We start from the raw sequence: 26,061 nt of genomic DNA, 5'->3' as shown, positions 1-26,061 counted from the left end.
AGAACCTGCGATCTGGGCTTGCCAACCAGCCATTCCAGAGCAGGAGGTCACAAGCCACATCAGAGGGCTCCAAGGGCCACTGGTTGGGCACCCCTGCAGTAAAGGATTCTCAACTAAATAAAAAATTAACATTTATGATTATATTCATTTGTCCAACAACATTTGAGCCCCTAAAAATTGGGAGGGGGGGGGGGGGGGGGGGTTGGGTATAAAAATGGTTGTAGTTGCTAAAATTTGTACTTGATATTCATGTTCAACCCCTTGAATTAACTACTTGCCGACCAGCCGCTGCAATTGGCATGACTGTGCGAATCGTGGGCATTTTAAGTTGGCCAAAATCGCAGCTCTTAGCCACTATTATTAAAAAATAAATACCGTAAATCTATCCCCTGTTTGTAGATGCTACAACTTTTGTGCAAACCAATCAATATATGCTTATACAGCGAGTCTGACTTCCGAAAGGAAGCTGTGGCAGACAAGTACACCTTCAGAGCCCTAACCACATCCAGAGCGTGAAGGGCCACCTCCTTGGGGTGCTTCGGCTTAGGACACAATGATGGCAATACAATGTCCTCATTGATATGAAAGGCCGAGAACACCTTAGGTAAAAAGGACGGTTGCGGACGCAACACCACCTTATCCCTGTGGATTACAGACTTGCAGGACAAGGCCGCCAGTTCCGAAACCCTCCTGGCCGATGTAATGACCACCAGAAAGACCACCTTCTGCAAAAGAGTCAGCAGAGGAATCTCCCTGATATTCTCAAACGGCGGCTTCTGAAGCGCCGACAACACCAGGTTCAAATCCCACGGAGGTAACGGAGGATGCACCGGAAGGACTACATGTCGCACCCCCTGCACAAAGGTACTCACTAATGAGTGAGACGCCAGGGGTCTTTGAAAAAAAAAAAAAGACAGCTAGAGCTGAAATCTGCCCCTTGATGGTGCTCAACGCCAACCTCTGGTCTACACCTTGCTGAAGAAACAGCGGATTCTGGATATAGAGAAGGAGTGTGGATGCCACCCTTTCTCCTCACACATGGAGATGTAGGGCCTTCCAAGTACGATGGTATATCTTCCTGGAAGAAGATTTCTGCGCCTTCAGCATAGTTGGAATCACTGAGTCCGACAGACCCCTGTTCCTCAATACCTGGCTTTCAATAGCCAGGCCGTTAAAGCCAGCGATGGTAAATCAGGGTGAAGGATTGGACCTTGAGATAGGAGGTCCTCTCTCAACGGCAGTCGCCAGGGAGCGTCTGCCACCAGGAGCACCAGGTCTGCGTACCAGGCCCGCTGAGGCCAATCTGGGGCAACCAGGATTACTGGAATCCCCTCGGCTTCCACTCTGCGAAGCGGACCTGGCAACAGTTTCAGCGGAGGAAAGGCGTAGATCAGCTGGAACTGATTCCACTGAGCCACCAGCACGCCTGACTCGTCTGCCCACGGATCTCGTCCTGGACACGAATCTCGGCACCTTCCGATTGAGCCGGGAGGCCAATAGATCCACATCTGGTGTGCCCCATTTCAGGCACAGCCGCCTAAATGTCTCCGGATGCAATGCCCATTCTCCTGGATCCAGCATCTGGCCACTCAGATAGTCCGCCTGCCAATTTTCCACCCCCAGGATGTAAATGGCCGACAGGGCCGGAACGTGACGCTCTGCCCACCGAAGTATGTGACCGACCTCCCGAACAGCGGCTGAACGTCTTGTTCCCCCTTGGTGATTTATGTACGCCACAGCCGTGGCGTTGTCTGACTATCCTGGTCGGACGCCCTCGAAGACACGCTGACCATGTGTGGAGGCACAGCCTGATCGCTCACAATTCGAGCAGATTGATCGGCAACTTGGATTCCTCCGTCGACCAGAGGCCCTGAGCCGACTGATCCCCATCACTCCACCCCAGCCTGACAGACTGGCGTCTGTGGTGACCACCGTCCATTTCAGAGGAAGGAATGATTTTCCGGCCTGAATCACCAGATCAGGGAGTCCCTGACTGGCTGGCTCACCTGGATCTACCGATCCAGGGACAACAGAGATTTGTCCCGTTTCGTCAAGATCTCCTTTTGCAGGACTCCGGTGTGGAACTGGGCATAATGTACTGCCTCGAAAGCAGCCACCATGAGACCCAGAACTCGCATGCAAAAGCGGAGTGATGACCACTTGGGGTTCAACAGTAGTTTGGCCGCAGATCTGAGCTGAGAGTCTGCAATTTGTCCAAAGGGAGAAAAACTCTTGCTTCCCTGGAGTCCAATAGCAAACCTAGGTACTCCAGATGCTGGGTCGGCACAATCACCAACTTCTTTAGGTTCAACAGCCACCCAAATTCTTGCAGGGTCTGCATGGTGATCACCACATCCTCCTCCAATTCTGAGGCGGAAGATGCTCTCATGAGGAGATTGTCCAGGTAACCCACGATCGCGATCCCGCATTGTCACAGCAACGCCAATACTGGAGCCAGTACTTTGGTAAAGACTCGGGGAGCTGATGCCAGACCAAAGGGAAGAGCCACAAACTGGTTGTGGGCTTCCCCGACTGCCAAACGCAGAAATTTTTGATGCCGAAGGCATATGGGTATGTGCAGGTAAGCATTCTGGATGGCCAAGGACGCCAGGGAGTCTCCTTGATGGAGTGCAGCGACTACTGAGCGAACCAATTCCATTCTGAACCTCTGCACTTTTACAAAGTGATTGAGGGCTTAAGTCCAAGATTGGACGTACCCCTTCCTTCTTGGGAACAAGATTTGAGTAGAATCCCTGGAAGCGTTCCGATTCCGGAACTGGTACAATCACCCTCTGAATCAGCAAGTCCCTTACCGCCCCTAACAGGGCCTCCCGGCAAACCGGGGACGTGGGTATGCTGGAGGGGAAGAATCTGTTCGGCGACCAAGAGAGAAACTATCTTGTAGCCTGTGGAAATCAGGTTGGAGACCCATTGGTCGGATAACCAGGAGGTCCACCGGGCTGCAAACTCCTGAAGGCGACCCCCCACCCGATATATGGGTGGGGGCAAACATTCATGCAGTAGCACTTTTGTTTGCAGGCTTGCGGTTCCAGGGACGCTTTTGACCGTCCGTGGACGTCCTGTCGGGCTGGGAACATTTTGTCGAGCACCAGGCGGACAAAAAAGCCGCTTGTGAGCGGAAAAAGAGGGCCCTTGCCTGCGGCATGGCTCCTTGGCCTTTGTGGCCTGTGGGAGTAGTGTACTCTTACCACCCGTGGCATTTTTCATAATGTCATCCAACAAAGCTCCAAAGAGCCGGTCGCCAAGGAAGGGAAGATTCGTCAGGGCTTTCTTGGATGCCTGGTCAGCAGACCAGCATTTAAGCCAAATCAGGCGCCTCAGCACCACAGCTGACACTGAAGCCCTGGATAACAGGGGAAGAGTATCCAGGGCTGCGTCACAAACGTACTTGAGACCTTGCACTAGTTGGTCTGCTAGTTCCACGCAGACAGGGGAGGAGTTTTGCTCTCCCAATTCGCGGTGCAAACGTTTTGCCCCCTCAGTCAGTGTCTGCAACACCAGTGCGGATGCCAGTACTGATCGCACGGCTGACCCCACAACCGTAAACAAGGAACGAGCCACCAGCTTGGCCTTCCTATCCGTGGGATCCTTGAATGCAGGAGTCCCCTCAACCAGAATTGTGGTTACTTTATTTAACCTAGATACTGGGGGGTCCATGACCGGAGGAGCCGACCATTTTTTGAGAAGGCTTTCCTCAAAGGGGTAATGCACCGCCATGTTTTTGGGAACCGACAAGGTCCTTTGCGGCCGACCCCATTCCCTGTAGATGAACTTGTCAAAATAAGTCAAATACGGGAACACCTTAGGTGAACGTGCTGGCTTGTGGGACCCAAAAGGGACCGATACATCAGCAGAGGGATCCGCTGGCTCCTGGATCTTCAGGGTATCATGCACAGCTGTGATAAGTGCTCCAACAAGCACTTTGTCACGCCCGGACCCAGACAGGGAATCATCCTCACTGTCTGAATGGTCCTGGTCAGCCTCGTCTGATAGGTCAGAGCAGGGGTCACCAGCCACAGCAGGGCCCAAGTCTGCATCAGAGCTCTCCCCAGAGGACGGGGGGGGGGATAGGGGCCTTTCCTTCCACGCACCGCCTCTATTTTAGCAACAAAAGAGTTAAGGACCGCCGTCAGGGTGTCCATGGGCACAGCGATATCCGCAGGTGACCCGGTTGCAATAGCCTGGATTTCGGGGGAAGAAACACCAGTTTCTGAAGCCATGCTGACCCTACCCTGTCTGCCACCAGTAAGGGGACTTAGGACAGTGCCTGAAATACAGCTAGAATCGGATGCAGAGACTAGTGTTAAAACAAGACCTGCTCTGGTGCAGGGGAAGTATCATCACTGAGCAGGTAGAGTGAATGTTTGCTTTAGCTTTTGCTGCTGTTCAATTGCGCCTGGTTTCTCGCCATTGTACTCGGTGAGGATTTCCCCCTAAAGGGGTATAGAGTAGGGTGAGGAGACCAGTTAACCCTGTTGGAGAAGGGGTGCGCAGCAGTCCGAGTGGCAACCATACTGTAGCAAAGTTCTTGTGGCTAAAGGGTCGGCGGAAGAGCCTGAGTACCTTATAAAGAGCTCTACACAAGGCGGTGTTATCCAATTGAGACTATGCTTTTAGTGGTTGAGTTTTAGCACTAAGTTTGAAAAGTTTACTACAAAAGTGAATACATTCTAAAACATATTCCTGGCTTCCTCATAGTTTTAATGTCTAAATAACTACTAATCAGATACACATAATAAGTGCAAAGCAGGTGAGGAAGATATTCTGCTTCATACTTGCTGTGGGACTGTAATAATGGGTGGCCCTGTCTTACCGGATCATGTCACTGGTCTTTATATAGGGAGTCTTCAGTTTCTAGGTTCCATGGGGATGGCCAATGACCCTGGACTTGTACAGCACCCTGCAGCTATCTGCATGTGCTACTTCGAGTGCCGAGGTGAAACCCCAGTTCAGGATCCACTGCCTGAAGCAACATTAAAGACCCCAAGTTAGTTACATACCTTGGCACGGCTCCCAAGGTTTTACAGAGACTGTATTGGTCCGAATGCATTGCTTCTATTGCATTACAAGAAAGGGAAGAGTTCATGGCAGAATCCAAAGGTAAAATAATAAACGATTCACGCTAACTAAAGCCGCGTACACACGTAGCCGACTGTCCGACGTACTTAGTCTGGTGGACTTCCCGCCAGACTGTCCGTCGGACTTTCCGAACGGGCTACTTGCCCCCACACGGCACTTTTTCAGCGGACTAATACGGCGTACTAAGTTCGCCGTACTATCCGCCCTACTTTTGAAATGAACGGACTCGCCCACACACGCGGAGGAAAGTCCGCTCATTTCGAGCGCGTCTCCAGGTAGGCGGGGCCCACGAAGGAGACGTCGCTGACCCCACCGCCTGGAATGGACTTAAAGGGGAACCCCAACGCCGAAAAAAATCGGCGTGGGGGTCCCCCCAAAGTCCACAACAGACCCTTGTCCGAGCACGCTACCCGGCCGGCCAGGAAAAGAGGGGCGAGCGAGCGCCCCCCCCCCTCCTGAGCCGTACCAGGTCGCGTGCCCTCAACATGGGGGTGCCTTGGGGAAGGGGGGGCCGCACGGCCCCCCCACCCCAAAGCACCTTGTCCCCATGTTGATGAGGACAAGGGCCTCTTCCCGAAAACCCTGGCCGTTGGTTGTCGGGGTCTGCGGGCGGGGGGCTTATCGGAATCCGGGAGCCCCCTTTAATAAGGGGACCCCCGGATACCAGCCCCCCACCCTATGTGAATGAGTATGGGGTACAATGTACCCCTACCCATTCACCTGTAAAATAAAGTACAAAAAAAAACACAACACACAAGATAAAATAATTTATTGCACAGCTCCGGGGGTCTTCCGTCTTCTCGCCGGACTCCTCCGCTATCTTCTTCTGGCTCTTTTACTAGCGGAGGAGCCCGGCATTCTTCTTCGTCGCCGCCGGCCTCTTCTCCCGACTTCAGGGGTCTTGTCCCCCTCTTCGGTTCTTCTGCCGGGCCACCGCGCCTTCTTATAGCTCTTTTACAGGCGGTGGCACGGTCTTCTGTCGCCGCCGCCTTCCGTTCTTCTTCTTCTCCTGGAGATGTTGACTCGACGTTCTCTCCGGCCGCAATGCCAGGGACGCACTGCGCTGCCACTTATATAGGGACAAGGGGCGGTGTCACATGGGTTGATGTCACATGGGTTGGTCACATGGGTTGATGTCACATGGCGACAGTCTCAGCATCCTCTGGGTTAAATCAGTTTCAAACTTTAATTTGCCTAATCTAGTTATGGAAATGAAAAGATGATGTAGGCTGATTGGCATAAGCTCTGGCAATGAAGAAGCTAAAATAGCTAACCCCATGTGTTTAGGCCATTTTGTTTGAAAGAGGCAAGCAATTAACCAAAAACCTTGCTTAACCACTTCAACACAGCGCACTTTTCCCCCCTTCCTGCGCAGGCCAAATTTCAGCTTTTAGCGGTGTCACATTTTGGAAGACAATTGTGTGGTCAATACAAGGCTGTACCCAAACACAATTTTTTATAATTTCCTTCCTGTAAGTAGAGCTTTCTTTTGGTGGTATTTGATCACCACTGTTTTTTTTTTTGTTTTTTGTTTTTTTTATTTCTTGCTATACAAAAAAAAAAAAAAAAAAAAAAAAAAGACCAACATTTTTGGGGAAAAAAAATAATATTTTTTCTTTGTTATAAAATTTTGTTTTCTTCTTCGCTGACGGGCACTGATGGGGCTTCACTAATGGGCACAGATATTTAGAATTGATGGGCACTAATATCATATGCAGCACTGATGGGCACCAATAGGCGGCACTAATGGGCACTGACAGATGGAACTGATGAGGAGGTACTGACAGGCATTACTGATGGGGCACCGATTGGCAATATGGGTGGGCACTGACTAGCAGCTGATGGGCACTGATTTGCAGCTGTGATGGGGGCTGAGCTGATAATCAATGTGCAGATTATCAGCGCATACCATCCCTCTGACAGAGGAGCTACAGATCGGCTTTCCCTATCACTGTGAACTGAGGAAAAGCCAATTACCAGCACTTCATGGTTCACGCTGTGATTAGTAACAGCTGATCACGTGGTAAGTAGCCTCTGTCAGAGGCTCCTTACCAGGATTGGAGATGTGATCTGTCAGAGTGACACCACTGGACGCCACGCTGTGCACCCCCACGGGCGCCTGCTGGCTTGTCATCCTGAAAGACGTCATATGATGTCCAGTCAAGATAACTGAACCACCGGCAAGATGTCCTCCTGCTATAGGCTGGGTGGGAAGTGGTTAAAGAGCCCAGTGGCCTGTGCAGCAGGACTCAAATCTAAAGACAAGCAACACTAAGGGGAAATAAAACAAATCAAAATAGGAATGTATTTACAAAGTTTTATAGGCATTTGCAAACAGTACTTACCCTTTTCCATGACAAAAGCAGCTAAAGAACTGCCACAGCTCTTAAACTGAGGATACTTTGCCAACAGATCCAAAAACTTTTCCTTGAGTACAGAAGCTATCTTTTCATAAACGAAAGGCCTCTTATCTGGAAAACAGTATAGGACTGTGTAACATTATTTCTATTATATATATTTTTAGGGGTGCAGCATTACCAGTTTTTTTTAAGTACTCACCGACACAAATTAGCGGTATCCAGCCTAGGTTCACAATCTGTGGGCCGGTTGAAAGCACAATTTCAAGCCCCATCGACTTCGTTCAGGTGAAAATTGTTAAAGAGGAAGTAAACCCTGATGAGTTTACGTCCTCTTTCATTCCCTGCAAAGGCAAAGCATAATGGACTATGCATCGCATAGTAGCCCATTATGTGTCACTTACCCGACACAGGAGCCAGCGAAGTCACCGCTGTCCCCTGTAGTCCGCCGCATCCATGTTCTCGGTGGGTCTCGCAGCTCCGCCGCTGCCATTCGGCGAAACCGCGATGACGTCACTCCCGCGCATGCGCACGGGAGCCGAGACGCGCGGCATCTTCGTTATCGAGGATGCCACGCTCAGTGCGCCGCTGTCTACGGCGCATGCGCCGTAGACAGCGGTGCCCGTCTTCGGGCAAATATCTCCTAAACCGTATAGGTTTGGGAGATATTTCTTGGACCTACAGGTAAGACTTAATCTAGACTTACCTGTAGGTCAAAGTGGTTTGTAAGGGTTTACAACCACTTTAAAGTGTATGACAATCGTACCTGAACGTAAATTGCACTGGACTTTTGAAGGTATCAGTTTTAGTACCGAAGTATTTGCATGGTACAAGTACTCGTGCAAATGCTTAGTATCCACACAGATACTGGTATCAGTGAAAACGTGAGAATATATATATATATATATATACATATACACACACATATACACACACACACACATTATATATATACATATACACACACACACACACACACATACGGGATCTCACAAAAGTGAGTACACCCCTCACATCTTTGGTAAATATTTTATTATAGATTTTCATGTGACAACACTGAAGAAATTACACTTTGCTACAATCTAAAGTATTGAGTGTACAGCTTCTCTAACAGTGTACATTTGCTGTCCCATCAAAATGACAACACAGCCATTAATGTCTAAACCACTGGCAACAAAAGTGAGTACACCCCTAAGTGAAAATGTCCAAATTGGGCCCAAAGTTTCAATATTTTGTGTGGCCACCATTATTTTCCAGCACTGCCTTAACCCTCTTGGGCATGCAGCTCACCAGAGCTTCACAGGTTGCCATTGGAGTCCTCTTCCACTCCTCCATGACGACATCACGGAGCTGGTGGATGTAGAGACCTTGCACTCCTCAACCTTCCGTTTTAGGATGCCCCACAGATGCTCAACATGGTTTAGGTCTGGAGATATGCTTGGCCAGTCCATCACCTTTACCCTCAAGCGTCTTTAGCAAGGCAGTGCTCATCTTGGAGGGATGTCTGGGGGTTGTTATGTTGGAATACTGCCCTGGGGGAGGGGATCATGCTCTACTTCAGTATGTCACAGTACATGTTGGCATTCATGGTTCCCTCAATGAACTGTAGCTCCCCAATGCCAGTAGCACTCATGCAGCACCAGACCATTACATTCCCACCACCATGCTTGACCGTTAGGGGTGCGCATCTTCACTGGTCTCACGATTCGATCAAGATTATCCTGTCCACGATTCTATTGGATTCCACGATGCATCACGATTACAGTGCATGGTTAAAAACTTTATCCGAAAATTCAAGCAGTCAGAAAAAAATTTATTTTCTCCAGTGGCAGAGGGATGGTGGGATCAGAGGCAGAGGTACGGTGGGATCAGTGACATTAGCACTCAGGGAACAAGCATTCCCATAGTAGAAAAACACACTGCTGCCGGGAGGACAGAAACTATGGAATCTGCTGCAACAGATCTGTGAAGTTCACGGTATTCTCTCAGTACTGAGAGTTCAGCTTTTCCCTGTTGCACATTCCAGCACACTAGGAGTTAACAGTGTAATGTGTGAACAGGTAAGACGGAGCTGAACTCTCCCACAGGGTCAGTACAAGTTTGTAAGCAGAGTACACCTACATGTACTCTGCTTACTCCTGTTAAACTAACTGTGCCTTATCAAACACCCTCTTATTGTACATTAAGTGCCCCACTGCTCTCCTCTCGGCTGACATCAGCGGAGGATTCTCAGCCCCGCCCGCTGTAGCTGTTAGATGGAGAGAGGAGAGCTGTGTGCCAGGCAGTCACATGGGCATCGCAGAACAGTCCGAAATATGCTGTATATTGCTACATATTTTTTTAAAAGGCTTGTACACTTGAACAGTGAGGCACGTAATGTATTATAAGAGGGGATTGGTTACGACACAATTACTTTAAACTTGCAGCGTATGATGGGGGCGCTCCCCCAGAAGGGGTGGAGCAAGTCGGGATGACATCACCCGCCAGTCGATTATGCCGGTTGTAGCATCGATGCTGCATTGTTGACACCCGAATTGTGATGCATCAATGCTACGATCATAATCAACACCCCTATTGACCGTAGGCAAGCGCCAGGCACACTTGTCTTTGTACACCTCACCTAGTTGCCACCACACATGCTTGACAACATCTGAACCAAACAAGTTCATCTTGGTGTCATCAGACCACAGGACATGGTTCCAGTAATCCATGTCCTTAGTCTACTTGTCTTCAGCAAACTGCTGATTTTCTTGTGCATCATCTTTAGAAGAGACTTCCTTCTGGGACAAAAGCCATGCAGACCAATTTGATGCAGTTTGCAGAATATGGTCTGACCACTGACAGGCTGACTCCCCACCCCTTCAACCTCTGCAGTAATGCTGGCAGCACTCATACGTCCATTTCCCAAAGACAACTTCTGGATATGACGCTGAGCACGTGCACACAACATCTTTGTTCGACCATGGCGAGGCCTGTTCTGAGTGGAACCTGTCCTGTTAAACCGCTGCATGCTCTTGGCCACCGTCCTGCAGCTCAGTTTTAGGGGCTTTGCAATCTTCTTTAGCCTAGGCCATCTTTATGTAGAGCAACGATTCTTTTTTTCAGATCCTCAGAGAATTCTTTGCCATGAGGTGCCATGTTGAACTTCCAGTGACCAGCATAAGAGTGAAAGTGATAACACCAAATTTAAAACACACCTGAGACCTTGTAACACTAATGAATCACATGACACCGGGAAGGAAAAATGGCAAATTGTGTCACTTTTGTTGCCAGCAGTTTAGAAATCAATGGTGGTGTGTTGCGTTATTGAGGGGACTGCAAATTTACACCTGTTATACAAGCTGTACCCCCACTAATTTACATTGTAGCAAAGTGTAATTTCTTAAGTGTTGTCACATGAAAAGCTATAATAAAATATTTACAAAAATGTCAGGGGTGTACTCACTTGTGAGATACTGTATATATACATACGCATACAGTGGAAAAAAATAATTATTTGATCCCCTGCAGATTTTGTAAGTTTGTCCACAAAATCAAGAGTCTATAATATTTATTATAAGTGTATTTTAAATGATAGAAACAGAATATCAACCAAAAAACGATACAAATGTTATAACTTGAGTTGCAGTTTAGTAAATGAACTAAGTGTTTGATCACCAAGCAAAACACGACTTAGTACTTGGCGGAGAAACCCTTGTTGCCAAGCATAGAGGTAAGACGTTTCTTGTAGTTACCAGGTTTGCACAAAATCAGGAGGGATTTTGGGCCACACTCTTCTTTACAGATCTAGGCTGAGACCCGAACAAAGCCGGATTCAGTTCTGATCGGGTCTTCGATGTAAAACCCCAGAAGTGACGTCATTTACGGTTTACGCGGCTGCCAATAGCTCCCAATTAAAAAAAAAAAAGACACTATTGAGAATTAGGGATCGACCAATACCATTTTTTTCGGTGTCAATATACTGATATTTCAGCCACCTCCCAGGCCAATAGCCGATATTGCGTACATTAACCACTTCAATACCAGGCACTTAAACACCTTCCTGCCCAGACCAATTTTGAGCTTTCAGCGCTGTCGCACTTTGAATGACAATTGCGCGGTCATGCTACACAGTACCCAAATGAAATTTTTATCATGTTTTTCCCACAAATAGAGCTTTCTTTTGGTGGTATTTGATCACCTCTACGGTTTTTATTTTTTGCGCTACAAATAAAATAAATTCCGAAAATTTTGAAAAAAAAATGTTTTTTTTGTTTCAGTTTCAAAACTTTGTAAATAAGTACGTTTTCTCCTTCACTGATGGGCACTGATGGGGCTACACTGATGGGCACTGATAAGGCGGCACTGATGGGCACCAATGAGGTGGCATTGATGGACACTGATATGTGGCACTGATGGGTGGCACAGATGGGCACTCATAGGCGGCACAGGTGGGCACTCATAGGCGGCATTGGGGTTATACTGTACTAATGGATGCCAATCAGTGCCAAACAATAATGCATGCCAGTGATGCCCATTGTGGGCACTGATTGGCATCCATTATGGGCAATGATTGGCATCCATTGTGGCACTGATTGGCATCCATTGTGGCACTGACTGGCATCCCTGGTGGTCTAGGGAGGATTACCTTTAGCTGGGCATCCCTGGTGGTCTGGTGGCGTCCCTGGTGGTCCAGTGTGGGCATCCTCGGGGGGGGGGGGGGGGGGGGGGGCTGTGCTGATAATCGATCAGCACAGACCCCCCCTGTCAGAGGCGCAGCCGATCGGCTCTCTTCTACTCGCGTCTAACAGACACGAGTGAGGAAAAGCCGATCACCGGCTCTTCCTATTTACACTGTGATCAGCCATGATTGGACACGGCTGATCACGTAGTAAAGAGTCTCCATCGGAGACTCTTTACCGAGATCGTAGTTGCCGGGTGTCAGACTGACACCCCGCAACAACGATCGCCGCGATGCGCGCGCCCCCGGGGGCGCGCAGCGGCTCATAATCCTGATCACGTCATATGACGTCCGATCAGGATTATGCAACCACTTTGCCACCGTCAATTGCCTATAGGGCGGGCGGCAAGTGGTTAAAAAAATAAAATCACTTTTCTTTATCACAGTTATTGCTATCGCGTAAATATGTAAACATATGTAAACACATATGTTAACATCCCTTGTGACAGTAATAGGCAGTGACAGGTACTCTTTATGGAGGGAGCGGGGGGTCTATAACCCAAAACCCGTCCTCTGCACTTGAAAGTATTTAAAACATCAAGATTGGCGTTTTTGTACACTTTATATTATTTAAAACAGGTGCCTTTAAGATGCCAGCAATCCGGTAAGTGATGCCATAACATCGCTTCTGGGTTACTAGATCTGAGACCCGAACGAAGCATCGGCTTTGTTCGGGTCTTCAGATAGCTAGTGGATGTTTTCAGAGGATTTTACCAGCTGCCCACCCCCCCATCCTGGCGGGATGTGTACTGCTCTGAACCCCACTGCCGGAGGGGAGGTGATGTCCCGCCCCCAGGTGATGTTACTTCCAGTATCAGTTTTCAGCATCAGAGCATTTGCATGAGTACAGATACCCATGATAATGCCTGTTATAGACACCGATACCAGTATCAGTGCATCATTAGTTTGCAAAAAAGTTATCGCGTCTACAAGCTATGGGATATTTCTATGGCATTTTTCTTTATTTTTTTACTCATAATGGCGGTGATCAGTGTTTTTTAGCGGGACTGCGACATTGTGGCAGACAAATTGGACACCTAGCTGACTCTTTTTTGGGAACCAGTAACATTATTACAATGATCAGTGCTAAAAATATCCACTGTTACTAACTAATGACACTGGTAGGGAGGGGGTTATCAAGGGTGATCAAAGGGTTAAATGTATGCCTAGTTGGGGCTTGCTAACTGTGTGGGGATTGCTCTGACTGGATGAAGACAGAGATCGGCGTTCCTGCTTAGAAGGAACACAAGATATCTATTTTCTTCCCTGTCAGAACAGGGATCTGCCTGGTTTACATAGGCTGATCGCTGTTCTGGCTCTCTGGGGAATGATCGCAGGTGGTCGGTGGACATCGGGTCCGCTGGATTGGCATCCCGTGTCCAATCAGCGTGCAATTGCACCTTCAGCAGCACAACCCCCAGTGTCTATTGCACGAAACGACATACAGATATGTTGTTTTGTGCAATAGAGCCGACCTACCACAGTAAAAGTGCGATAGGCGGTCAGCACGTGGTCAAGGTCTGGAGACTGTCTAGGCCACTCCATGACCTTAATGTGCTGCTTCTTAGTTGCCTTGGCGGTCTTGTTTTGGGTCATTGTCATGCTGGAAGACTTATCCATGACCCATCTTCAGTGTTCTGGCTGAAGGAAGAAGGTTTTCATCCAATATTTTACAGCCTTTTTCAGGTCTACAATCTTGTCCTTTGACAGCGCTTTGGTCTTGCCCATGATGGTTAGGTTTGAATGGAAGAAAGATTCTGTGGACAGGTGTCATTTATACACATAATGAGTTGGCGTTAGAAGCACCTTCTTAAATTGACAGGACTAATCTGTGTACCACATGAGTACATACTGTAGCCAGTCTACAAGATGGGGATCGTATACTTATTTTACTCAATGAACTGCAACTTAAATAACATTTGTATCATGTGCTTTTTATGTTTTTGGTTGAAATTCTGTCTCGATCATTTAAACTACAACTATGATAAAGCAAATGGTAATTCCTAGTTTCATTTATATTGCAATCCATCTACTATGCTCAGCCAAGCAGACAATGCAAACATATGGAGCCCCTTCAGCAATAAACAAAGCTTGAGGGCAGACAAACTACATCCTCTTTTCAGGCTTAGTAAAAAGATAGATATGCTAGTAATTGCATTACGAATACTAGTCAGGAAACCAGTTGCATTTCAGAATACTCCTTCCACAATTAGGACCATTAAAAATACTCCTAGTTCCGATAAACTTGAAGTCTCCATTCACACTATGTAGCGTGTCATACTTCACAAAATCGGACAACCCATTTATTTTCATTATTTGTGAACAAACCTGTGTATCTTGCTTGCTACGTTTGGAGTGCCATTACCATCAATGGCATTGCTAGTGTGAAATGTCCTTTTTGTGCATTCCATGAACATGTGCAAAATCACACAATTGTGAATGCTACACAAGACTAAAAACAGACAATATTTGTATTTGGGTACATTTGAAAGGGCTCTTTTGGAGTTGTCTCAAGTCTACAACATATCATGCACATGACAATATGTAGTCCAAATGGTCAAACACATGCAAACACAACATACTGTAACACATCAAGATTCTGCTCATGCCAGCATATTCAAAACCATACTAAAAGCCAATTTTTGATTTAAAGCGTTTGTTACACCCCCCCACCAAAAAAAAAGATCCTGTTGCCTTCAAGCAATAGTTCTCAACCTTTCTAGTTCCGTGACCTCTTGTTAAAATTTCTCAAGTTGTGGGAACCCCCAACAGTAGTGTGGGTTGTCACCACCCAAGGCAAGAGAAGTAATTTGTGCCCCTAACCCATGGACATTTGGAGCTCCCCGAGTCCCTTCCACTTGTCCAGTATTAAAACCCCTTATGGTACATTTTAGGATGTACCACTCTTTCTTTGTTCTCCTTTCTTTCTCTTTTATCTCTATCCTATTTTCTTGTTCCCCCATCCCTTTCTCTAGCCGTGTTTATTGTTCTCTTATTCTTTCTCTCCGTTCCTCCCCTTCTTTTCCTTTCCCTTCCATGTATTCTCTATTTTTATTCCCCCTCTTACTCCTTGGTGGGGGGGAATGGGTCGAGAGGCGGGGAGTTGGGATCAGTGAGGCGGTGCTGGCGGGGAGTTGGGATCAGTGAGGCGGTGCTGGCGGGGAGTTGGGATCAGTGAGGCGGTGCTGGCGGGGAGTTGGGATCAGTGAGGCGGTGCTGGCGGGGAGTTGGGATCAGTGAGGCGGTGCTGGCAGGGAGTTGGGATCAGTGGCAGTGCTTGGGGGGGGGGGGAATCAGTGGGGAAGTCTCTTCCTCCCTGCCATGCCGTGAACTGAATGGGCAGCTGCGGGCTCCAGGAACAGCCCTGCTAGGCAGCTGAAAAAAGTCTGGGAGAGCGAGGTGGGCTTCAGGAACAGCCCAGGATTCAGTGACCCCTGGAAAATCGTCATTCGACCCCCAGGCTGAGAACCACTGCCTTAAAGTATGTTATACAGCACAGCACTTGTGCTGTGTCATTTGGCCCCCTGTATCACCTGCCCGACAAAGCCCTCTCCCCCATACGTTGACCACGATATATCTGCTGAGCCCTGACACTGTCAGCGTATGTGCCTCAGTCATCCACAGCCCTATTTGTCTCCTGTGCCCTCTCCCCCCCCCCTCACCCTGTATTAGAACACTAAGTCCCCACTAATTCACCCTGGGTCTGTTACATCATAAAAATGCTTATCTGTACTGATAACACACACAGTCTCCTGCGATCATGCGACTCCTCAGCTGTGTCTCGCCTCTCCTCCCCGGCAGTGCTCAGCCCACCCACTGGAACTGTGAGACGGGCAAAGGAGAGGAGAGAAGGCAACTATCAGGTCACCTGAGACCAGGTGACAGATGCACTCCGTAGGAGTCGGAAGTGCACGGCTAGGTAGTGGACCTTAGGACTGACTGCTGCGTATTGTACCCAGGGAGATTCAGGACACGGGTCTACTGGATCACTAACACAGATCTCAGTAGGAGCTAGAGCATAGATTCCCAAGGGCGCAGAGTCTAAGAGCCAGTAGGTGTTCACCAGAGCCTCCAGTGGTGAGGATGGACTTGGCTGCAGTCTGGCTCCAGGTCGCAGCCCCTAGGGTCTCACAGCTCACACTCACAGTAGACTACAGGAGAAGGAAGCAGCAGGCTGGAACAACAAGAATAGTAAGGGGATAAGGCAGAGGTCAGGGCAACTAGCAGAAAGGAACAACAGAGTACACCCCAAAGGTTCAGGGTCACAGGCAGACAAGGATGGTCAGGGACATGCCAAAAGGTTAAGGTCACAAGCAGACATGAATCGTTGAGAACACACCAAGGTCGGCAACAGAGACAAACGAAGAGCACACGGCAAGCAGGAAACAAGAAGCCAAACACACAATGAATACACAATGGTTGATCAGCGCTGTTGGCTTGCAGTGCACAGGTTAATATAGGGTTCCCTGATAGAGCCTGGGGTGGAGCCATGCTTAGAGGAGAGGTTATAAAAACCACCAGGTGGAAGTGGCTGGCCTCTTAGTCAGAACACATGAGCGGAGGTAAGCTACCAGAGGAAGATCACTGCATAACCATGACAGCAACTGATCGCAGGAAGACAGTGTTTTATCAGTAAAGATAAGCATATTTATGATATAACCGACAGTTCTAATACAAACGGGATGGGAGCGTTTTATACAAGTGGCTTAACAACCGCTTTAACTATAAAATACTTTCCTTTGGCCCTAGTGGCAGAAATGCATATTTTGCTTGTTTGAGAACTGCATTGAGAAATAATGTTACTTGAATTGTATTCCAAGATTTGTGTGTCTTAAGGGGAGAGAACTTGCAATAATTTAAGACTTTACATAGACTCAGAAATCTTTCATTAAGGTCTTCATGTTATATAGTTTGAATGCTATGACAGAATTATTATTTATCATTGTAACAGAACATATTCCACACTTCCATAAAAAAACGGCTTTGGAAAAAAATAAAATTTCTAATCAATATCAAGTCTGTGCATTGTACTTTACGATTAAGAGATATTTTTTAAAACAGTATTATGAGAATAAAGTCAGTATAGCTAAAAACATGTTTAGCCCTACAGACTTACTTGCTAGTAGAGATGGGCTGAACACCCCCCCCTGTTCGGTTCGCAGCAGAACTCCCAAACAGGGGAAAAGTTCTGCCCTGAACAGTGAACTGCATTGAAGTCTATAGGAGCTGAATATGAGAAATCAAAATTGTCAATTTTGTAAGGCTGATATGCAAGTAACTGGCCATAAAAGGGGTCTAGTGTGGATTAGGGGGGCGACAATGGACAGACAGACCCCCACACCGTTTTTTTTAATTCAGCTGTCAGCAGGGAAGCTTAATGACAGCTGATGACTCAGCGGATGCTAAGGATGCCGCGGCCCCACTTCTTAAAGTGGTTGTTAAGCTAACACTATAAAAACACGTCATCCTCTTTGTAACATAATGTTGTGTGCCCCTGTGTCATTAAAAAGCTGCTGATCTGTACCTATATCAGAGCAGAACGTCTCCCGGTGCTCACATGACTCCTTGGCTCTCTCCTCTGCCCAGCTGACAGCTATAGTGGGCGGGGCCAAGCACTCCCGCTGACGTCAGTCAGGGAGGAGGTAGAAGAGAGAGCCAAGGAGTCACGGGAGCGCTGGGAGACTCTCAGATATAGGTACAGATTGGCAGCTTTATTTTCTAAACACAGACACAGGGGCACATAACGTTGTTACAGAAGGGATAGCAGGTTTTTATTGTAGTTCTAATAGCAGCAGGAGATGAGGGGGAAGCCACTGACACGGAGAACACCGGCAGGAAGGGGGGAGAGGACGACAGAGGACAGAGCAGGGCTGCAGATGACAGAAGCACATAAACGGACCACGGTGTCAGGGATCAGCAGCCATGATAAACTGTGGTCAGTTTACAGGGGGAAGGGTATAGCTAGGCAGGATCAGCCAGGTTTTTTTTAGGTGACAGAAGGGGCCAAATTACACAGCACAAGCACTCTGCTGTGTAACATGCTTTAAGGGAACAGGATCTGTTTTTTTTGGATAACAAACCTTTTAAACAACCAGCTTTTACTGTGCCCTGATTGGGCAAAGCTTTGCCCAATCAGGGCGCAGAATGCACTATGCATCAAATTCAGGTGTTCTTGGAATGTGGCGAACAGCCAATGTTTGGGTCGAACTGTTCACCCAACACTACTTACTAGTAATGACAGATGCCCCATGTCATGCAGACTGCTGGACGCTCTAGAAATCTTCACTGCACTGATGTCAGGTTCTCTTAGTGGCTCTGAACTTCTGGTGCGCAAGGGCTTAAAAGAGAATTAAGGGGTTTAAAAACACCATGCATACCTAATGTACTCACCTAGGTAAGTGCGGCATCGTTCCCCCTGCCGCCTCTAAGACAAAGAACTAAACAATCAAAGACCACTGATGGCTCAGTTTTCAGTGAACAGAGGGCAGTAACGGTCACTCACTGGCTTTCTACTCTTCCCATCCTGAGCTCACTGAAGCGCTGGGCTGGGGAGGGAGTGGGAGTAGCTGGCTCAGGCTCTCGGTGATACCCTGAGCCAGCTGATGGTCAGGCATCTGGGTGGATTCCAACATTAAAGTCAGGATCCCTCCAGAGCGGTTGAACGACGTCAGATATCAGTGGACTTTAGTCCGCTGTAGGCTCAATCAGAATTAACTGCACTCCTGTGACTGACTGCAAAAGCAGGGCCAAAAGAGCTCTGGGCTAAGCAGTTGAGAAAAAGGTCCGATGAGGAGTGGACACCTCCGTCTCCATCGATCTGTGAATGGGACAGACTCTCGCCCATTTACAAATTGTCCTACAGTTAGTGAAAGTAATGAAAGAACAGATTGGGGGTCCTCATCTGGAACTTTTTCATAACTCCTCAACCTGGAGCTTAAAGCTATCAAGTGCCTGTATTGAAGATTTCTACAGGATTTAGCTGCCTGCATGACATGGGACATCCTCCATATTAGGCAAGTGATGTGACTAAAGGCAACAAATATTTTTAGCTAAACTTCAGCTTTAATAGTTTACACAGGCAGTATTATATTGTGCAAAAATGTGTGTCTTATAACCACATATTTGAGCTTTATTGTATATGGTTAGCACACAAGGAGACATCCAATTCTAGGGAGAGTGAAATTCTATTTCATTATTTGCATGTGCAGAACTATTAGAGGTATAGCTTCATTGTTCACTTAACTTATACTGATTGAAGTATATTCTGTAAGCACACATGGTACATCAGGCATGCGTTTCAGGTGCTGCTGTTATAGAAGGCAGACTGGAAATAAACTTCATGGAGACGGGTGTTTAATAGCATAAGAAAGAGAAAGGCCCTAATAAACGTACCAACACGAGGTCTTGGAGAACTTAAAGCTTCAACTGGGATATCTGGTTCCACAGGTAATAACGGCGGTCCAGCTACATAAGTGACATCTGTGTTTTCCATAAGATGAGCTGTAAGATTTTTTTTTTTTTTTAATAACAGGCATAAAAATACTAATTTCAGACTAGGATAAAATATTTTTGCACTTACGGTAAAATCTTTCTTTGGGTTTACTGAAAAACTAAGCATGGGTTACACTGCCATCTAAAGGAGGATTGAGCACTAATGCCAGTTCCGAGGGCCCATTCTTACAATGGCAATAGCTACCACAAGAAGGGAGGAAGCTTTATCCTTAAAGTGTTTGTTAACCCCCCAAAAAATTAAATATACTCCCTGAACCCGTCACCTCCTGTACAGACCACAATAACCAGGGCTGCTCAGCCCTGATCACTGTGGTCAGAGTACGTCTCTCAGTCATATGCTGCCCTGCTCAGCTTTCTTCTCTCCCCCCTCATTCCTGCCTGTCAGGTATCTCTCTCTGTCGCTCCCCAACCCCCCCCCCACTGCTATTGTTAAAAATAAAATAGTAAAATGGTCACTACCAGTCCCTCAGGAATACCACACTATGTAAATCGAAAATCCTTTCTAAAAACGAGCATTCTAAATAACGCATTTGAGCTGCCTTCAGGCCGGTCACATGGCTTTACAGCTCTGAGACATTGCTTCTGTGATCTCCCTGGCTGACATCAGAGGGAGATCATGGCTCCACCCACAGAAGACATCCATTGGAGATGTAAAGTGGCCACGTGTCATGCGACCGGCCTGAAGACAGCTCAAATGCGGTATTTAGCTTGTTTTTTTAAAAATGCATACATCGTGTGCTATGCCAGCCTCTAATAGAGGGGCTGACATGGTTTTATATAAATGGGTTAACAAACCCTTTAAAAAGAACTCAGAGAAAAGTATTAAGCTGATTAGGAATTTTTGGTTATCTAAAATTATTTTCTTGAATACTTCACCAGACACTTAAAGGGGTTGTAAAGGTAAATGTTTTTTCACCTTAATGCATTCTATGCATTAAGGTGAAAAAACATCTGACAGTGCCTGCGCCCCCAGCCCCCCGTTTTACTTACCTCACCCCTCGAAAGTCCCACGCTCGTCCCCCGACATCCTTTTTACCGTTCAGCCTGGCCGCTGATTAGCTGGAGTGGATGGAAAGCAGCGCAGCCATTGCCTCGCGCTGCTGTCAATCACATCCACTGACGCGGAGCGCGGGACCGTGTGATACAGTGAGCGGCTATAGCCGCCGGCTGTATCACGGGAGCGCACCCGCAGATGCTTCTCACCATGCGAGGGAGCTCGCATAAACGTGAGAAGCACCTGCGGGAGGAAGCAGAGACAGCCGCAGAGGGACCCCAGAAGAGCAGGTTCGGGGCCACTCTGTGCAAAACGAGCTGCACAGTGGAGGCAAGTATAACATGTTTGTTATAAAAAAAAAAAAAAAAAAAAAAAAAAATCACTTTACAATCCCTTTAATGTTCATAACTGGATTACTCTGCCACTGAAAAAAAATATGATTTTTGGACTCACCCTAAAATCCTTTTCTCTGAAGTTCATTGACGGACACAGCTCGAGTAATCTTGACCGTAGGTGATTGCGCCCCTTTCAGTAGAGGACTAGGCAGAACACGCAATACATGTGAAAAACAACAGAACTTTACAGTTCCACCCAGGGGGCGGTCCCTTTGGTAATAACCCCTCAGCCTGTTTCCTGCAGCTCAGTACGTCAACAAGCAGTATAACCAGGGATGCACCGAAATTCTGGCCGCCGAAACATATCGGCCGAAAATGGCCCTTTCGGCAAAAAGCCGAAAGAGAATTTTCGCCGATACTGGTACCAAAAATGGGGCGGGCCTGCTGGGCTTGGCTCCGCTCCTGGTGTTGCCCATCATGAGGGTGTCATTCTGGAGAGACCATCTTTACTCTCTTCTCCTCCCCTCCCTCCTCATCCATGCTAGAAGTGGCCTGTGGGGTCTCGGTGTAACGTCCCCCTCACCCCAGCGGTGGTTGCATATGGCTCCTCAGCCGATGTACAAATTGGCTGTGCAGGAGCTCGGTCACACTGTTTACTGTGAAAGCAAGGGAAAGATGTCTAGCAGTGTGTGCTGTGCTCTCTGCCTTCCCCTACAGTGCAGTACCCAGCATGGAGATTAAGGTACAGAGCTGCAGCTGCCAATTTTTAAAAAGTCATATATACATACACACATATATATATTTTTTTGTATGCATGTGTGTTATATGTGTGCATGTTATATATGTGCATTTGTCTGTAAATATTTTATATTATATATATATACATACTTACGTGTGTTTTTTTTTTATATGTGTATGTTTATATGCACTGGTGAGGCACAGGCAGGCTACATGACGGGCACTGGTGAGGCTGCATTGATCTCCTGTAGCATGCCCGCTGTCTGACCATCTCCTGTGCCATGTCCCCAGTCTGACCATCTCCTGTATAAAAATATTTTTTAAAAACAGTCAATTTCGGTGTCGGTGCTGTTTCGGTATCAAGGAAGATTTATTTTCGGTATCAGTTTCGGCACCAAAAAACTCATTCGGTGTATCCCCAAGTATAACGTAAACCAATAGGAGGGGAGGGTGCTGTGTCCGTCAATGAACTCCAGAGAAATGGGTTTTACGGTGAGTACAAAAATCCTATTTTCTCTTTCGTTCATTGACAGACACAGCTCCAGTAATCTTGACTGTAGGGACGTCCCCAAGCAGTGTCATAACGAGCGATGGGAACAGCAACATAACTTCACCCACAACCAGAGGTGCTCCCTAACGGGGGAGTCACCATCTGAACCAACCACATCAGAACTTGCGGTCAACATATGCATCAGAGTGCATTAACATTCAAAAAAGGCAACTTTCGCTTAACAGAAACAAGAGTGTAAAATTGCAACATTACACAGCCGCCTAAAAAACTTTGCGGCCAAAACAGGCATCAGAAGATACGTTTACATCCACTTTGTAGAATTTTGTAAAAAGTGTGAATGGACGACCAAGTCGCTGCCTTACACACTTGCGTGACAGACGCTTGATGTTGGAAAGGCCCAAGAGGTCCCAATTACCCTGGTGGAGTGGGCCGTGACAGGAAAGAGGGGCACCTGTCCCTTCAAGGAGTAAGCCTGGAACACGATCTGTCTGATCCACCTTGAAATGGTACTGAAACGAACAGAGAGCCTGACTTCCGGAAGGGAGCCGTGGCAGACACATATACCCTTAGAGCCCAGACCACGTCAAGGGAATGGAGGGCCACCTCCTTAGGATGTGTCGGTTTTGGACACAGAGATTGTAACACAATGTCTTCATTGAGATAAAAAGCCAAAACCACCTTCGGTAGAAAGGAAGGTTGTGGACACAACACCAACTTATCCTTGTGTATAACGAGATAGGGCAACTTGCAAGACAAGTCCGCCAGTTCCGAAACCCTCCTGGCCAATGGGATGGCCACTAGGAAGACCACTTTCTGAGAGAGTGGTAAAGGGATTTGCCTGATGACGTCAGTTTCTGAAGCGCCAACACCAGGTTCAGATCCCACAGAGGTAAGGGTGGTCCACTCCTTGCTGTAGGAACAGCAGGATCCTGGTAACGGAATAGGTGCGTGGATGCCACCCCATATCCTCACACATGGAGATATAAGCCTTCCAAGTACGATGGTATATCTTCCGAGAAGATGATTTCAGTGTCCTTAAAAGTGGAAATCAGCGACTCAGACAGAGCTCGGTTCCTTAGCACCTGGCTTTAAACAGCCATGCTGTTAAAACCAGCAATGGTAGAGCAGGATGGAGAATTGAGCCTTGTGACAGAAGGTCTTCTCGCATCGGTAACCACCAAGGAGGGTCCGCCACCAGGCATACTAGGTCGGCGTACCAAGGACGCCGAGGCCAATCTGGGGCAATCGGCATCACCGGAATCCCCTTGGCCTCCACTCTGCAGAGCAGATGTGGTAACAGTCTGAGCGGAGGAAAGGTGTAAATCAGACGGTACTGCTTCCATGGAGCCACCAAAGCGTCTGACGCATCCGCCCAAGGATCTCTTGTCATGGACACGAACCTCCGCACCTTTCGATTGAGCCGAGAGGCCAAGAGATCCACATCTGGTGTGCCCCACCGCAGGCAAATAAGCCTGAACACCTCCGGATGCAATGACCACTCTCCTGGGTCCAGCATCTGCATTAGATAGTCCGCCTGCCAGTTTTCTACTCCGGGGATGTATATGGCCGACAGGGCCGGTACATGCCGCTCTGCCCACCAAAGGATGTGAGCGACCTCCCATGCTGCAGCCGAGCTTCTTGTTCCTCCTTGATGGTTGACATATGCCACCGGCGTGGTGTTGTCTGACTACATCCTGATTGGACGTCCTCTTATTCTCACCAACCATGTGGAGAGGCATAGCCTGAGCACTCGAAGTTCGAGCATATTGATCGGCAACTGGGATTCCTCCCTCGAGCAGAGGCCCAGGGTCGACTGTACTTCCAGTACTCCACTCCAGCCGGTCAGGCTAGCGTCCGTTGTGATCACTGTCCAATGAAGAGGTAGGAACAACTTCCCGGACTGAAGGGCCAGAGATCTCATCCACCAGAGAAGAGAGTCCCTGACTGGCTCACCTGAATCTGTCGATCCAGTGATAATGGAGATTTGGCCCATTTTGCCAATATCTCCTTCTGCAAGACTGGTGTGAAATTGGGCGTACAGTACCGCCTCGAAGGAGGCCACCACGAGGCCCAGGACCCTCATGCAGAAGCGAAACGATGACCATCTGCAGTTCATCAACAGCTTCACTGCAGCTCTGAGAGTGTGCAGTTTGTCTGAAAGGAGAAACACCTAGGTACTCCAGGAGTTAAGTCGGCACAAGAAACAACTTTTTCAGGTTCACCACCCACCCAAATTCCTGCAGGGTTTGCATGGTGATCGGTACATCCTCCTTTAATTCTGAGGCGGAAGCTGCTCTCAGAAGGAGATCTAGGTAACCCATGATTGCGATTCCACATTGTCGCAACAACGCCAAAATTGGAGCCAATACTTTGGTAAAGACTCGGGGTGCTGAAGCCAAGCCAAAGGGGAGAGCCACAAACTGATAGTGGTCTTCCCCCACTGCAAATCGCAGAAACCTCTGATGCCTGAGGCATATGGGTATATGCAAGTACGCGTCCTGGATGTCCAAATATGCCAGGGAGTCCTCCTGATGGAGTGCAGCGACTACGGAGCAAACTGATTACAGTCTGATCCTTTGTACTTTCACAAAGCAATTGAGGGCTTTTAAGTTTAGACTACAGATTGGAGTAGAATCCCTAAAATATTTCTAGTTTAGGAACAATCACTATCAACCCGCGTCTGAGCAGGTCCCTTACTAACCCAAACAGGGCCTCCTGGCGAACCGGGAGTAAAGGTATGTTGGAGGGACAAAATAAAATCTGTTTGGTGGCCAAGAGAGGAACTCTATCTTGTAGCCTGATGAAATCAGTTCGCAGACCCATTGGTCGGACAGCCGAGAGGCCCACCAAGCTACAAACTCCCGAAGGCGACCCCCCACCCGTGGTTTGGGCGGGGGCAAACCTTCACGCGGTAGTACTTTTGCTCACAGGCTTGTGAGGCCAGGGGCACTTTTGTTCCTCAGCAGTTGCCCTGTCGGAATTGGAGTGCTTACCCGACGTCCCAGGTGGACGAAAAAGCCTCTTGAGTGGAAAAGGAGGGCCTTTGTGGCGTGGCTCCTTACCCTTCTTGGACTGTGGGAGCAATGTATTCTTCCCACCTGTGACATTCTGACTAATGTCATCCAGCAAAGCTCCAAATAGCTGCTCACCAAGGAAGGACAAATCCGTCAAAGCATTTTTTAGATGTCTAGTCCACAGACCAGCATTTCAGCCAGATCAGGCGCCACAGCACCACTGCTGATACCGATGCTCTGGAGAGCAGGGGAAGTGTATCCAGGGCCACATCATAGACATACTTAAGACCGTGCAGCAACTGGTCTGCTAGTTCTACGCAGACTGGAAGAGACTGTTGCTTCTCCAATTCACGGTGCAATCGTTTTTACCCACTCGGTAAGGGTCTGCGACACTAATGCCATTGCCAGTACCGGTCGTAGCTCTGACCCCACTACCGTAAACATGGACCGGGCCACTGCCTCGGTGCTCAATCCCACCCTTCTAGCTGCTAACAGACTGACTGAGGGGCCCCACTGCAGGACTCACCACCCTGACCGAGTGCTGGGCCATGCTGTCGCTAATCGCTGTGCCAGCTCACAAGTGTCCAGGTGTAAAAACTGCGCTGTTCTGAGGCACAGGAACCAGCGCTGGGGAGAAAAGCCGCACTGAGGCTGCAAGAAAATGGCCGCTGCCCATGCTCCTCACAGAGACCAACAGAAAAATAGGATTTTTAAAACAGCTTACCTGTAAAAATCCTTTTCTTGGAGTACATCATTGGACACAGAGCCTCAAGTATTTAC

General features: G+C 48.0%; 1 protein-coding gene across 1 annotated transcript in view; it reads right to left on the bottom strand.

Moving 5' to 3' along the window:
* ADAD1 (adenosine deaminase domain containing 1) overlaps window positions 1-26,061 on the bottom strand; it is a 265,111-nt gene that overhangs the window by 131,830 nt on the left and 107,220 nt on the right. Inside the window, exons 5-6 of the mRNA XM_077476863.1 lie at window positions 19,570-19,677; window positions 7,446-7,571 (exon numbers count right to left, since the gene is read on the bottom strand). Of these exons, the coding sequence (XP_077332989.1) occupies window positions 7,446-7,571; window positions 19,570-19,677 (234 nt within the window). The remainder of the gene's footprint in view (window positions 1-7,445; window positions 7,572-19,569; window positions 19,678-26,061) is intronic.

This window comes from Lithobates pipiens, unplaced genomic scaffold (genome assembly GCF_037356315.1).
Source record: "Lithobates pipiens isolate NorthernLeopardFrog02 unplaced genomic scaffold, aLitPip1_a1.2 Scaffold_13, whole genome shotgun sequence".
In the NCBI taxonomy this organism is placed as follows: Eukaryota; Metazoa; Chordata; class Amphibia; order Anura; family Ranidae; genus Lithobates; species Lithobates pipiens.
The sequence above is the reverse complement of the archived record's forward strand: the minus strand, read 5'-3'. Positions and strand labels throughout refer to the sequence as shown.